General features: G+C 33.6%; 1 protein-coding gene across 1 annotated transcript; it reads right to left on the bottom strand.

Annotated features, from left to right (window-relative positions):
- Positions 1-5,285: 5,285 nt before the first annotated feature.
- On the bottom strand, positions 5,286-13,931 carry LOC131648289 (calcium-transporting ATPase 9, plasma membrane-type-like). The gene is made up of 16 exons (XM_058918071.1): positions 13,785-13,931; positions 12,900-13,037; positions 12,637-12,735; positions 12,226-12,336; positions 11,803-11,970; positions 11,448-11,507; positions 11,097-11,261; positions 10,828-10,944; positions 8,638-8,736; positions 7,557-7,694; positions 7,372-7,472; positions 6,828-6,873; positions 6,614-6,742; positions 6,117-6,224; positions 5,944-6,035; positions 5,286-5,724 (listed from the first exon to the last, which is right to left on the bottom strand). Exons 2-16 carry the CDS (start codon positions 13,035-13,037, stop codon positions 5,619-5,621), a joined length of 1,677 nt encoding a protein of 558 aa, XP_058774054.1. The 5' UTR covers positions 13,785-13,931; the 3' UTR covers positions 5,286-5,618.
- Between the last annotated feature and the right edge of the window lie 229 nt (positions 13,932-14,160).

Raw genomic sequence — 14,160 nt, forward strand, 5'->3', positions numbered from 1 at the left:
GTTAAACCGACCAGTTCGACCGATTTTAAATCATTGGATGAAATATTTAAGAAAAAAATCATCGAGGAGATAGAACTCTGACCCCGACGCATATTTTAAATCAGTTTCTAAACGTTTTTTGTCAGAAACGAAATCACGGACAAATGTTAATTGACCATAAATGATTTATGTCTCTACCATCCGTCTCTGAGTAAATGTCAAATAATAAAAAAAAATAATGTCTCTACCATTTAAATAAAATTTGAAACTTTTGGTGAATTCAAGTACTTCCTTTGTATTCATTTAAATAGAATTAAACTTTATTTTCTTTAAAGTATTTTCCATTAAAAAAATATTTTTAGTTAGAGATTGATTTAAGTTCTTATTTCCTTCTTTGAGATATATTTTCATAAAAATTCAAAAATATTCCCTTTAGATCTATATTTAGGATTTTATCAAAAAAAAAAAAATTTCTTTAAGTTTCATAGAATTGCTTTGTTTGTGCTTGTGTTTAAATTATGTGAGATATTGGATCGAACTCTAGTATGGTCGAAGGGTAGCTTCTTGGTTCGACAGGATTAAGCATGAAGTCGAAGGTTGTTCACATGCTTGTGTCGAAGATGCTAGGGTTGTTAGCATGTTAAATTAGTTAAAATATAAAAACATGTCTTTTTTTAGTTAGGTTATTTATTTAATAAAAAAAATCTTGTCTTAATTTTTTAAATTATTAACTTGTACATAGTCAAACATTTCCACAGTTAAATCAAACTAATTCAGTATTTTGTAAATAATAGGATAAATGGATGCACTCCACCACATCCTCGAGTAATCAATAGGTCGGCTTATTGCCTTACCAATTAATTATTCAAATCAAGACACTCAAATCCACGCAACCCACTGATATATTTTTTTCCTCCGTGCGATAAACCAAATCAATTTCTTCGCCCCGCGCGATTTAATTCTAATAAAGGTCAACTCTTAATCTTTTCTCCTTCTAACCTTTTGGAGATATTTTTACTGCATGAATAAATAAAGCAAATTAAGTGGGAAATTAAGCGAACATAAACACACTTAACCTAATCTTAGAGAAGGTTTCTCTTGAGTACATAGAAGATGAGGGATGCCTAACACATTCCCATTGCCTAATCGACTCCCAAATCCAGAATCATTCCATTTTAGGTTATCCCAATTGTTTCCATGTCCTTATGAAGAATAAATGATGGTGGCTCACTTCATTAATTTCGCTGGCCCGACACACACCATGTGGAAGTTGTGGAGGTGGCAATACATCGTCAGAAGGTACTCCAATAATAGCATGCAAAGATCCAACATGTGAAGATCCAACATAAGAAGGTCCAACATCATCTCCATGTTGCCTAGGTTGGATGATGCGAGTGTGTGATACAATAAAGTACCATTCCAAATACACATCCACATACTCTACAAGGAACTGAATCTACACTGCATGATTTATTAATGGAACATGTAACCCATAATGTTACCACAAAACCAGCTATTAATGCCCTCAAATGGAATAGCTGGGACCGGTTGTAGGATGTCCTGGTCATTTCCAAACTGGCATAGACACCTCTCATGTAAATTTTAGCCATTTAGGTATCCCATCGCAGATGACCATAAAAAAATGAAGTTTCAACAAACTCATTATGCACTCTATGATCTGCGTAAGGTATCCAAGTTATTTGACTTGAGACTTCACACATAAGAGGAGTGGTGAATTGTGTAATTTAGAAAAAATTGGTTTTGTAAATTTAGTTAAATCAGAGTTTAAAAACATTTCAAATAATAAGAAATAAAAAATAAATAGCAAGAAGTAAATAGTTTAGGAAAGAAGAAAAACACAAAGAATTATAGAAGTTCGCTCAAAACTAAAGGAAATATTCCTCTCCCCATGATATGGTCTTGAGAGTTTCTAACGATACTTGAGAGTTTTTACTAGGAATGGTTCATGAACCCCGCTTATATAACGAAATGGTGGTTGTCCTTCAACCAAATAATACAAGATGATAGATATGGGCGTTTGCGTCTTACTAGGAGTGAAGTGGTCAATCTTCCTTCCTAGTTGCAGATTGAAGTGGTCAGTCTTCTTTCCACGAACAAGGACCTTATAGCGGTTAGTCTTCAAGTTCCAAAAATATGAGCTCAATAATTTTGGCTTTAACAACATAAACCATAACCTCTGACTTTTCGAACGGGCTAACCTCAAACCTAGGAAGATTCTGCCATAAGTTAATCTTCAATTAATATTGGTTTTAACAAGTTAACCAAGAACCAGGGGAATATCTTTATAACGGCTAACCTTCAACCAAAACTAGGACCGATCACATAATCACAACCAATTTTTTTTATCGGGTTTAACTTATAACCACAAATAATCCCTAATTATATAGTACTCAACCAATGTGTATATAAAATATTTCCTTGGTTAATTTTACAATTCTACCCTTCCATAGTTACAATAGTATCCTCACTCACAAAGGAACTTTTCTCACAAAAGCATTTGACTATAACATCTAGTGAGAGAAAGTTATAAAAAAACTTTAGAAAGAGAGAGTGAGAGACGAAAGTGTCAAAACACGATTCTAGATTATTTGAAATGAGAAATGAAACCTCTATTTATAGCCAAGAGTTGCGACCAAAAATAAATTTGCAACAAATGTACCTATAGTAAAACCATAAAATCACATCAAAATGCATTAAGTCAAATCTGGAGATACATCTCCGAAAATAAGTTCAAGCAAAATCTATAGAAGCATCTTCGGATGAACTTGTGAGTTACAAAAATGGTAGAAACCACTTTGATGCCCTAAACTCCAACCAAATGGGAATGAATGTTTATAAATCATATTTTATGATTTTTATAAACCTTAAGACTTGATTTTATCTTCTTAATTCAATGATCTACTAGTTTAATTTAGTGCATTTTGGTGTTTTTATGTATATTACAAACAGCAAAATAGGTGCTCTATTATGTTAGCTTTTATGTGTTTGTTACTTGTGTAGAAATAACTTTGGATGAGACTTGGAACGACAGTACTGGAGCATCATCTTAATCCCAACTAGAGGTATAAAGCTGGATGCAACAAAAGTCATGAAGAGTAAATGTTCATAATTTTAGGGAAGACGTGACCCCACCTAGCAAGATGAAGTTCATTTGAATCAATGGCAAATGGATAACATCTAGGCGCTAGAAGACAAAACTCGGCACCATAGAACATTCAATACAGTACGCAGCTTATGCCCTTGCCATAAAGGACGAGTGCAAGGCACTGCCGCCTGAATACCTGCACCCCTAGCCTGCGACAAGACACTTTGTCTCCGACATGCTGATTGTTTCTAACTTTACAATAGTATGTATGAAAAGGGATAATTTTAGGGAAACTTGCTGAAAATGAAATAGATACTTGAGACAAAAGGAAGTAATTCCTCAAACATCTAGAGTCACCCAATAATAACAATAAAATATATATATATATATATATATATATATATATATATCATTTTTTATAAATAATAATAATAATAATAATTATTATTATTTTGATTAATATTATCTTTGCAAAACTCCATTAGAACTGTCGCCTCAGATAGATTAACCCTACAAAACAAAAAACAGTCGTTAGCAAAAAGCAGGTGGGACACACTAGGTTCCCCCGACATATTTGTGTCATATCCTAATCCATTTGCATTTTCATTTCATTTAGAGAAAAAAAATAAAAAAAAAATGTGTATATTAATTTTTTTTTTCATTTAATAACTTTGTCTAGTTCATTTTTACTAACTTTTTATTTAAAATTAATTTGAATTCGATTTAGTTTTAGATTGAATCTTATTAATTTTTTAAATTAAATATCATTTTTACATTTTCTTTTTCATTAGTATTTTGTTGTCATTTTATTTTTGTTGCAATTAATATAAATGGGCCAATTGCAAAAATGTCCATTGAGACTCGATTGAGTGTCCATGAAAATTGACCCAAACCTTTAGTCCAAGTTGAAGCCAAGTTGATGAAGTGCATGTGAGACCACCTTCCAAAGGGATTTACACGCTTTTCATTCATGTATCAGCAAAGCAAACTTGAGAAGACAACAAGCTTTCAAACAATACACATGTTAAATTAGGTATTAGGTTTACAGGTGCTGTGGAAAGTCAAAAATTTCATGGTATGTTTTTTCTGTTAGGTTATTACTTATTAGTATTAGGTTTACAGGTGCTGTGGGAAGTCAAAATTTTCATGGTATGTTTTTTCTGTTAGGTTATTACGTTTGTTATATAAGGTGTCTCACTTAAAGTTTTAAACTCGCACCTCCTCAAACAAAATTCTCTTCTTCTCTTCTGTATTGATTTGACATGAAATCTGTGATTGTTGTTTTTGTGGTCCTTTTGGTTTTCGTTTTGGCTAGCAATGCCGCCGCCGCCCCCCTCGATGCAGTGTAAGTGTAACCTTCCTTATTCTTCTTTTTTCCTTCTTTTCATCATTTTAGTTTACTTTACTCACTCTAATCTTGTGATGGCATGGCAGAAGTCCTATCAGTGGTGCCAACTCCTTCCGAGGAAAAAAGACCTGTATTGGCCGAAACTGGTTCAAATGTTGTGTTGGCCGTAATTTGTTCCAATGTGTAATTGGAATTATTCCAATTATTGGTGCTCCTCCTCCTCCAGCTGTTGGTGTTTGAAAAGGAGAATAATATGATTTGCTGGTGTTTGAAAGAATAATATGATTTATTATGGTACTATGGATCAATATTATAATAATTAATAATAATATGGTGTGTTTTTTAATATCTATTTGTCGTGTGTAGTTAAATTAATTATTATAATATTGATCCATAGTACCATAATAAATAGAACTAATAGTTAGTGCTAGTTACAGAGACAATATAAATTGACACTGCATTTTGAGAAAATACAGAGACAATAAGTAATATGGTGTGCAATGTCTTTACTGTCCCAAGTTAAAAAGATTTAGCCTATGCAGCTACTCATTCATATTTTTCCAATCTAGAACTTTATTGTATATATTCTATTTGATTGACATCTTAACATAACCATGCCATGAGCCATCATCTAAATATGGGTGTCATAGAGTCAAAATTTGAGCACCTCATTTGGTTTAGACTTGGTATTTCAAGGCAACTAACTAGTTTTCAAGTTTATATGCAAAACCATTTGAATAAAATTTGAAACTTTTGGTGAATTCAAGCACTTCCTTTGTACTGTATTCATTTCACGTAAAATTTGAAACTAGTTTTGATGTGAATACTGAACTGATACAATTAACTTAACAATTCACAGCATAATATTTCACTATTTGAATATGAATTCTGACAAAGATCTACTCCACCCCACCTGACTTAAAAAAAGGGGGGAAATTGGTGAATACATTGTTCACTTTGACATATTTTCGGAACTTCTCTAAGCATGATATGATTGCTGTATACGTTGAATGTACAGTTTGTTACAGTCTAAATATGATATATTGCTATATGTTGAATATACAGTATGTTACAAATTCTAGAAAGAAGACTCAGCTTGGCTCGGCTCAGCTCAGTGTTAAGTCCGCTTACATTTCTGTCAGTCCTTAGTTACTATGAATTGCTGGTTCTAAGGTTGGCAGTCAATTATGCAGTCCGGGTCTTCTTCAAGCGCCTAAATGCCCTCACAACTCGTCGTGACCATGGTGTTTTAGAAACTGGAATTAATTTTCCAATTATTGCAAGTGGCCAGCTGTTGGAAAGCAAAATCAGCCGGTTAGTACTCAGGGACAGGGCCAGCATTTGAAGCTCCTAAATGGATTGCAAACTTGCACATGGATTTCTTTTTCCAACTATTTTACTCACAATAATATTGCTAAGATATATTGAGAGGGAAGAATGATTATCAACTTTTGATTGTAAAATGATTATCAATATGGATAATCAACCTGTTGCGGTTTAGTGTGCTAACCTGAACAGCCCAATACAAAGACAAGCAAGCCACTGCTGCCAATTAAGTCTCACTGTCGTTGTGAACTTCCCAAGGAACGTGATGATGATTATCTATCAATTTGACATAGCATTATAGATGCACTCAAAATATCGTCAACTAAGAAAATAAACAAAAGAATGATGCCTATTTACCTGAAGTATAAAGGTCATTCCAACAATTCCCACAAAGAGACGGTTCTTAGTCACTCCCTTGAAGACATTCATTCCTTCTGGCTTTCGAGCATTGAATTCATTGAATATCTGTCAGTTAAAACATATAAAACTTTTTAATTAGAATTTGATGAGCTAACTAGACTTTAACATCCTTGCAATTGTATAGGGGGGGGAATACAACTCGACGATTCCAAGCCTTATTCGATATCTTATAGTTGAATAGGATGAGGATATTTTTATGAAAGTATAAAGAGGAGAAAAAAACGATTCCGCCCTTTAAAGAATCCAAACAGTGGAACATAGTATGATTCCATGTCATTTTACTGCATAGGATTTCTTTTTATCAATCCAAACATAAAATAAGAGACTCTGGTATGATGCGGATTCTAATACATCAATCCCCGACTAACCCTGATTACACAATAATAAGCAAGGGTATGAACAAATATCTTATATTTTCATTGACATGTACTAACCTGGCACATGACGAATGCGTTGAAAATTATAGTATTCTTCACTTCTAAGGTATGTGTCATAGTATCTTGATGCATAATACTTTCACCACCAAAGTTAAGAATCAGTAGAACAGTCACTTGATAGAGAGCCTGCAATACCAAAGTTAAGAACCAGGATATGAAGTTCCTTCTTCTTCCAATTCAAGGATGATTTAAGAAATAAAATATATTTTACCTGTACAAGCAAGTTCCTCCACATGATATTTGTTATAAGAGGTTCCCTGAAAGCCAAACAAAATATCACTTTAAAAGTGTGCACAGAAAGGTTAATACAAAGCCCAAATCAACTATAACCTCAGTCAGTATGTTCCTCTATTATAGAGAAAATGCTACAATTTTAAATTTGGTTGATTGGATACACGTAAAAGTGGAAGGAATTTCACAAAAAGAAAAGATGAAGACACTAGGATTTTCACATGCTTTATTTGTATGATGAAGAACAGTGAGTTGATTTCTTCTCAGTCATTTATATGCTATTTGGAAAGAACATATGTTGCCAGATTTTTCTCTGAACATATGTTGCCACTATCAATACTATTTTATGGAAAAGAGATTGCTTCATTGCCTTCTCTATGAAAAACTCATAATGTTTAACAGAGCAAGCAGTAAGCGATAGGTTTGTGGGTTTTCTTTTATGTGCTAACCAGCACCATGCAGGTTCAAGAGTACTAACTATTAAGCTTAAGCTGCAAATAGTGAGGAAGCCAATCAATCCAAACCTTCGGCCTACTGGTGATCTGTTCATAAGGCTGTCAGTCGGTGGTTCGGTAGCCAGAGCAAGAGCCCCAAGTGTGTCCATAATAAGGTTGACCCACAAAAGCTGTACCAAGAGCATGTACATCAGAAATAAATATGTGACTCTTATTCATAGTTCGATTCAGACATAAAATTAAGGCTGAGGTACCTGTACTGCGTTTAAAGGAACATCACCAGAAGATATTGCTGCAACCACATTTATAGAAAGAGCAGCAACATTTACAGTGAGCTGGAACTGAATAAATTTCTGAATATTTGCATAAACAGAACGTCCCCAGCGAACAACCTATACAAAGTAAACTACACGTCTTTAGACTAGATGGTGTAATAATACGTGGAGAAACATAAAAGCAATTAGTAAATGGGGAAAGTCGCGGATGCCACTCAAGACTGGACTTTTTATTTTTATTTAAATAAAAGACTGGAAGTATGTAACTAATGATTGCAGCTTGAATACAAGTCTCAGTTAGAAAAGTTCAGTATCACATTCTAGTTCTGAAGCTGAATTTTGAGCCATAGCACCCAACATTTGTGAATTACTTAAGCTTAGAACTATTTTAGAAGACTTGAAGATCAAATGGGAAAGACCTATGAAGCTCTACTGTGATAGCAAATCAACAATCAATATAAGACATAATCCAGTTCAGCATCATCAAAGCATATAGAGGTTGATAGATACTTTAAAAAGGGGAAGCTCGGTTAGTGGGGTGATTTGCACTTTGTATGTCAACTTGCAAATATTCTCACCAAAGGATTGAGTAGCTCAGATTTTGAACGAATTATATCCAAGCAAGGAAAGGAGTACACCTATTAACTAAGTTGAGAGGCAGTGTTGGAAATAGCAAGATTCATGTATGCTTCCCATTCGAAATAGGAGCATTTAAGTTTTAGGTTCATGTATGTTTAGATCAATGTACATAGGGAGTTTAGGAAGCTGCACTTGTTAGGGAGTTTAGGAAGCTGCACTTAAAATCGTTTCTCCTAATAAACATAACATGTAATTAATTATGAAGTGTATATAAATATATCATGGGTGCCGAGTTGCTTTACTCACTCGAGCATAATCACAAAAATATGTTTTCTTATTATTCCCAATTAACTTAAGAGTAAAGGTAGAGAAACAAATGCAAAGAAAATGCATGACTTTTTACTTGTGCATGTGAAGAGATGATCACAGACACAAGTTAAAAATGACTTTATTACTGCTGCTAAACTGAATAACTATTTACCTTCACTACTGATGCAAAGTTATCATCCAGGATTATAATATCCGAGCTTTCTTTTGCTACTTCAGTTCCTTGGATGCCCATAGAAAGACCAATATCTGCCTAAAGTGAAAAATAGTAAAACAAGATATCAATTATACTAAGAACAATGGTATTATTGTAGAAAATTTTGAGTCTGTTTTAAGTAATTTGATGATTTTTATTTTAGCATGTCTACTGATATTTGAATTTGAATGAAGTGATGTTATTGAATCTAGTTGGGTATGAGTATTTTTGTAATAAAAATTTCATACTATAGTTTCTATTGTAACATGAATTAATAATTTATACGTTTTTTTGGAATATAAGATACTATGATATTCCTCATCAAGTATATGATTTGGTTGACCTTTATAATAGAAATACGTGTCTATCTCTTAATGGCCCTACACTAAGAGATAGCATATCTCTTCTAAAAGAGTTAGAGTTTAACCTAACTCATCCTTACAAAACCGGCTTGTAAGGTGAGAGGTGTCTCTCATTATAAACTCTTTTCAAGTTCTATCTTTAATCAATGTGAGGGTTTTTTCCAACACACTTGTTCACACCCAATACTATTGGACTTGGTGCGTAAATATAAACGGTAGGTGACCAGAATGAATTGATAGATTCTGATATGATGCGGAAAAGTGAAGACTATATTATCCACTCATTCTAAATGTACTGACGAGGAAATAAATAGTAAAAATATTGATCATGTAATTAATTATAAGGCCTAAGTATTAGGAGGAGAATTGATCCTCATTATAGCTAATACTAATAAGGAAACAACTTAATACATTTTTCTATAACTGTACACAGTAAATCAGAATCCAAAACCAATGTCTTTATAGCCTTATACCCCAAGCTTGTGCTACTCTCTTTAGCTTTGAGTCAGTACACTCAATTGTTTCTCAAAGCCCATCTCCCCTTTGGCAGCTCAATGAGATCATATGTATGATTCTTATACATATATTGCATCTCGTCTTGCATAGAGTTCACTCATTCTTTCATACCATGGTTAGACATAGCTTCTCCATAGTTTTGAGGTTCGCTTGTTTTTTAAGTGTCACATATTCATTTAAAAATATCTAGTAGATTGGCGTCTCTGTTTGGCTTATCTGCGTAGTTGAGGCTATCCAACATGTTTGCCATAATAGTTGTGTATTATTAGTCTTTGTTTGGAATAAATGGTGGGTGACCCAATTGAAAGACTCTAATGCAATCTTAGAATTTGTGTTCGGCCTAACTCAACCTTCCCAAATCGGATTGTAAGATGAGGAGTGTCATTCTTTACAATCAATATTTTTAATCAACGTGGAACTTGGATTTTTCCCAATTGCTAGCTCCTAGAAAATATGATATTTCTACTTCTTAAAATCTTTTTGTTTAATACAGGGTCCCAAATCGCTAATCAAACTTGTACCTTTGATATCCAAGGTAAATAGACTTTTTGGTCTCTGCGTCGAACATAGATAATTCATAAAATGGAAGAAACTTTTGCTTTACATGTTCTTATCCGTTTTCATTGTATGTCATTGTGCCTTCGTTGTTTGCGTGTTGTTCCTGTTTATTAGAATCTCTAGTCCCTTCTCACTAATATACCAAGTCTACTATGTCATAACCCCAAGTTGAGTCACCATGTGCAACATTAACCTCACCTTTGCCCTTTGCATAATATGTCGAGTAATGGGCCAAGCAACAAACATTAACGAAGTCCATAAGGCTTTGCTATATAGGCATGTTCTCTTATTATATCATCTTCATTTAGCTTATTTTGAGTTAACATGTACTTTTTCATGAATCAAAATTGGCAATCAATTAGGATTCCCCTTAGGTTGAAGTCTCTGAGTAATATGCTTTATCTTCAAATAACTGGGTCGATTCTCAATAATTTTCCCTCAGGGTAAAGCCTCTTCTGGTACTCAGATTCATCTCTAGAGGCCCAGTGGTTAGTTAATATTATTTTGTTATGTACAAGATTTAAGAATTAAAATTGAATAAAATTAAAATATACTCTTAAAAACATAGTATTTTTATCATAAAAATAATAAAGTCAGCAAAATAAATTAGTAAAAAAGTTGTTTGAAATATTTCTTTACGCTAGTGTCAAGTAATGTATTTAATCTTTGAAATTTTCAATCTGAATACTATACATCCCAGAAATATACAGACCTCATGAAGAGCAGGAGCATCATTAGTGCCATCTCCTGTGACAGCAACAACTTCACCTCCTTTACGCAGTGCTTGCACGAGCAAAAGCTTGTCATTTGGAGATGATCTTCCCATCACCTATATATATTTTGCAAATCAGAAGTACAGACAATCAAACCTGAGGGATTTAATATGGTTTGGATCACTAGCTTGAATAGTATTCCTTTGAGTAAGATTAATTATTAGTGGATGAGTAACACTAACGAGAAACCAAAAAGAAAGAATCATACAGTTATTTTCATAGCAACTTTTTCCCTTTCTGTTTCAGATAGTTCACGGAATGTCTTTCCTTCAATTATATTTGGTCCAACTGCCTCTTCAATTGAAACCAATATTCCGCACTCCAAAGCTATTGCTTTTGCTGTTTGAAGATTGTCCCCAGTAACCATGCGTACCTATTGGTTCACAGTTTACACACACATAACATGTTGGGATCCCTTGATTTTACATTTTGGAAAAACACTTGTGCAAGTTATGAAGTCAAAAGCCAAGTTCCAACACTGTCCTTAGTGCTTTCAATGAACTGCATTCTAAATATGATGATATCTAGTTGTTTGATTCGATCCATACGAAAACTTTACCTTAACACCAGCCTCAGTGCATAATCTTACAGCTTCTTTGACTCCGGGGCGACAAGGATCCTGAACATTCATATAAATGTATGTTAAAAGGATTATACAGGGTTAAATTGAAATTTTATCAAAAAAAGGGGTTAATTTGAAAATACAAGGACAAAGCGATCGGAGCATGATATTTAACAATAGTTCACCATATTCACAACTAAAGAATATTTTTAACCTCACAATTATTTAAAGCTATATTAGTATCTACCTACTATTAAGGTTCGTGACTAAATTATTCAGAAAGTTGCAAGCTATGGGGTGGGTGGTTGGAATTTGTAACACATTTAAAGCGGAAACAAAACTGCAGTTTTACCTTTATTCCAACAAGAGCAAGTAATACAAGCTCGTCATCAGGTAAGGTCCATTGGTCTAAATCCTCCTCCTTGGACGGAATTTTGTCCAATTTGTATGATCTGTATGCAATAGCAACGCAGCGCAAGCTCTGAGTAGCCATGTCATTAATCGCCTTCTTGAAGAATGCCTGAAGATTTTAAATGATTATTACGCTTGTAGGTAAAATGAAAGTAACACTGATCTATAGTTGAATTCGATCAGAGTAACTTGACACAATACTACAGGTAAAATAAAGTGATTAGGTGGCAGCCTTGTGTGTCGATGTTCAAATTTGGGTTAGCTATCAACCAAAAGAAAATGTTTTTCATATTTCCATCTTTTCAGTTCTATGATTTTAATGCCCTCAACAAAGTTTCTATGTCTTGAAGCTGTTATTCCTAACCTTCTCTTTTTCAATAGATTGCGGGTGACCATCTGAATCAATATATTGGGTACACGTTCCTAAAACTATCTCAGCGGCTCCTTTCCAATGTATATGCACTCCAGAGTCCGCCTGCCATGATTACAACAAGTGTTTCTGATTAGCATATGAAAGCCGATAGGAACAAGATCCAAGTGAGTGATATATATATATATATATATATATATATATATATATATATATATATATATATATATATATATATATATATATATATAGCAAAAAGGAATAACACTTTGGGAAACTAGATAGGTTCAAAAGTGAGAGCAAAAATATCAAAAGCACCATGGCATAGATATTTATGTCTCACAAAAGTTAAATAATGCATTAAATCAAAGGATGAGTTGGTAAACAACTTTATCAATTGGTTACCCGTTTCACAGCCACGCCACCTCTCTTTTTCTCAGAATTAAAGGGGAAGACATGGAGAACCTTTGAACTTGATCTGATAAGTTCAAAATTCATTCCCAACTGCCATGAGGATTCAATAAGTTTAGTTCCAAAGTAAATATATTAATCAAGGAAGAGAGAAGAACATATAAAATAAATAAAGGAATAAGAAAAGGAAATAGATCAAGGAGGATGCCTTCATAGCCCAAGATAGAATTAAAATTAAGTAGAAAAGCAAGACGTACCTTAGGAATGAAAATATTGCCAGTTGTGTTTTGCGCTATGCCTTCATTTATCAGAGATAAAACTTCTGGATGCAATTTTGGTGAGACATCTGGTGGATTTAATCTCTTCCTCCCAACATATGTCTCAACTACAGTCATCTAAAATTCCAAAATATAAGCCACGGTCACATCCTGGTAACTCAAGAATTCTAAGTATATGAAAGGAAGAATGTATACAGCAAAGACCATGGTGTTCGGCAGAATAAATAGCTAGTAAATGTACACCTATTAGATATATTATGCATGAACCAAAATTATGGATATTGTTTACTAGCTTGTAGATATTCGGGATTAGGTGAGGTTCAATCTAATAGGACCCTTAGTCTAATAAAAATTAGTTAGATTTTCTTAATTTTAGGAAATATTCTGTTATAAAAGAGTGGGAAAATAGAACTAAAATAGAACTAATAGTTAGTGCTAGTTACAGAGACAATATAAATTGACACTGCATTTTGAGAAAATACAGAGACAATAAGTAATATGGTGTGCAATGTCTTTACTGTCCCAAGTTAAAAAGATTTAGCCTATGCAGCTACTCATTCATATTTTTCCAATCTAGAACTTTATTGTATATATTCTATTTGATTGACATCTTAACATAACCATGCCATGAGCCATCGTCTAAATATGGGTGTCATAGAGTCAAAATTTGAGCACCTCATTTGGTTTAGACTTGGTATTTCAAGGCAACTAGTTTTCAAGTTTATATGCAAAACCATTTGAAACTTTTGGTGAATTCAAGCACTTCCTTTGTACTGTATTCATTTCACGTAAAGCTACATGTTGTTTACTACAATATAACAGTGCTTGAATTGCCAAATGCTACAAGTGTACAAAGTTAGTCACATGTTACAAAATTGTTTCCAAGGACGCATTGACTACTAGCTGCAAAATCCCTTCACCATGAACACACCTTGCTACACAAATAACATAAAACCTGTTAAAAATGAAATCTGTCGAGACAATTATAACAAGTTTTCAATACAACACCAACACATGTCAAGAATTAAATGAAACCAATTGAGCATTAAGGACAATCCAAGGGTGTCAATTTGAAAGATTTGTACAAACAGTAAAGCAAGTTGAAAAACATGAAACTTCAAGTACAAGTAAATGGCCTCGATATTCTTGTTTTCAACTAAAAAAATTGCAGGAATCGTGAAAAAGGCTCAGGTTGAACTTCATTTGATGATCTCATAGCTTGGAGGGACCACTCATGTGC

The sequence above is a fragment of the Vicia villosa genome, linkage group LG2, assembly GCF_029867415.1.
Source record: "Vicia villosa cultivar HV-30 ecotype Madison, WI linkage group LG2, Vvil1.0, whole genome shotgun sequence".
NCBI classification, from domain to species: domain Eukaryota; kingdom Viridiplantae; phylum Streptophyta; class Magnoliopsida; order Fabales; family Fabaceae; genus Vicia; species Vicia villosa.

Coding starts and splice junctions, on each gene's coding strand:
- LOC131648289 (XM_058918071.1), bottom strand. CDS start 13,037: ATGACTGTAGTTGAGACATATGTTGGGAGGAAGAGATTAAATCCACCA. Junction 11,971..12,225: donor AATCTATTGAAAAAGAGAAG/GTTAGGAATAAC, acceptor TAAAATCTTCAG/GCATTCTTCAAGAAGGCGAT. Junction 6,036..6,116: donor GAATGACCTTTATACTTCAG/GTAAATAGGCAT, acceptor TCAAATTGATAG/ATAATCATCATCACGTTCCT.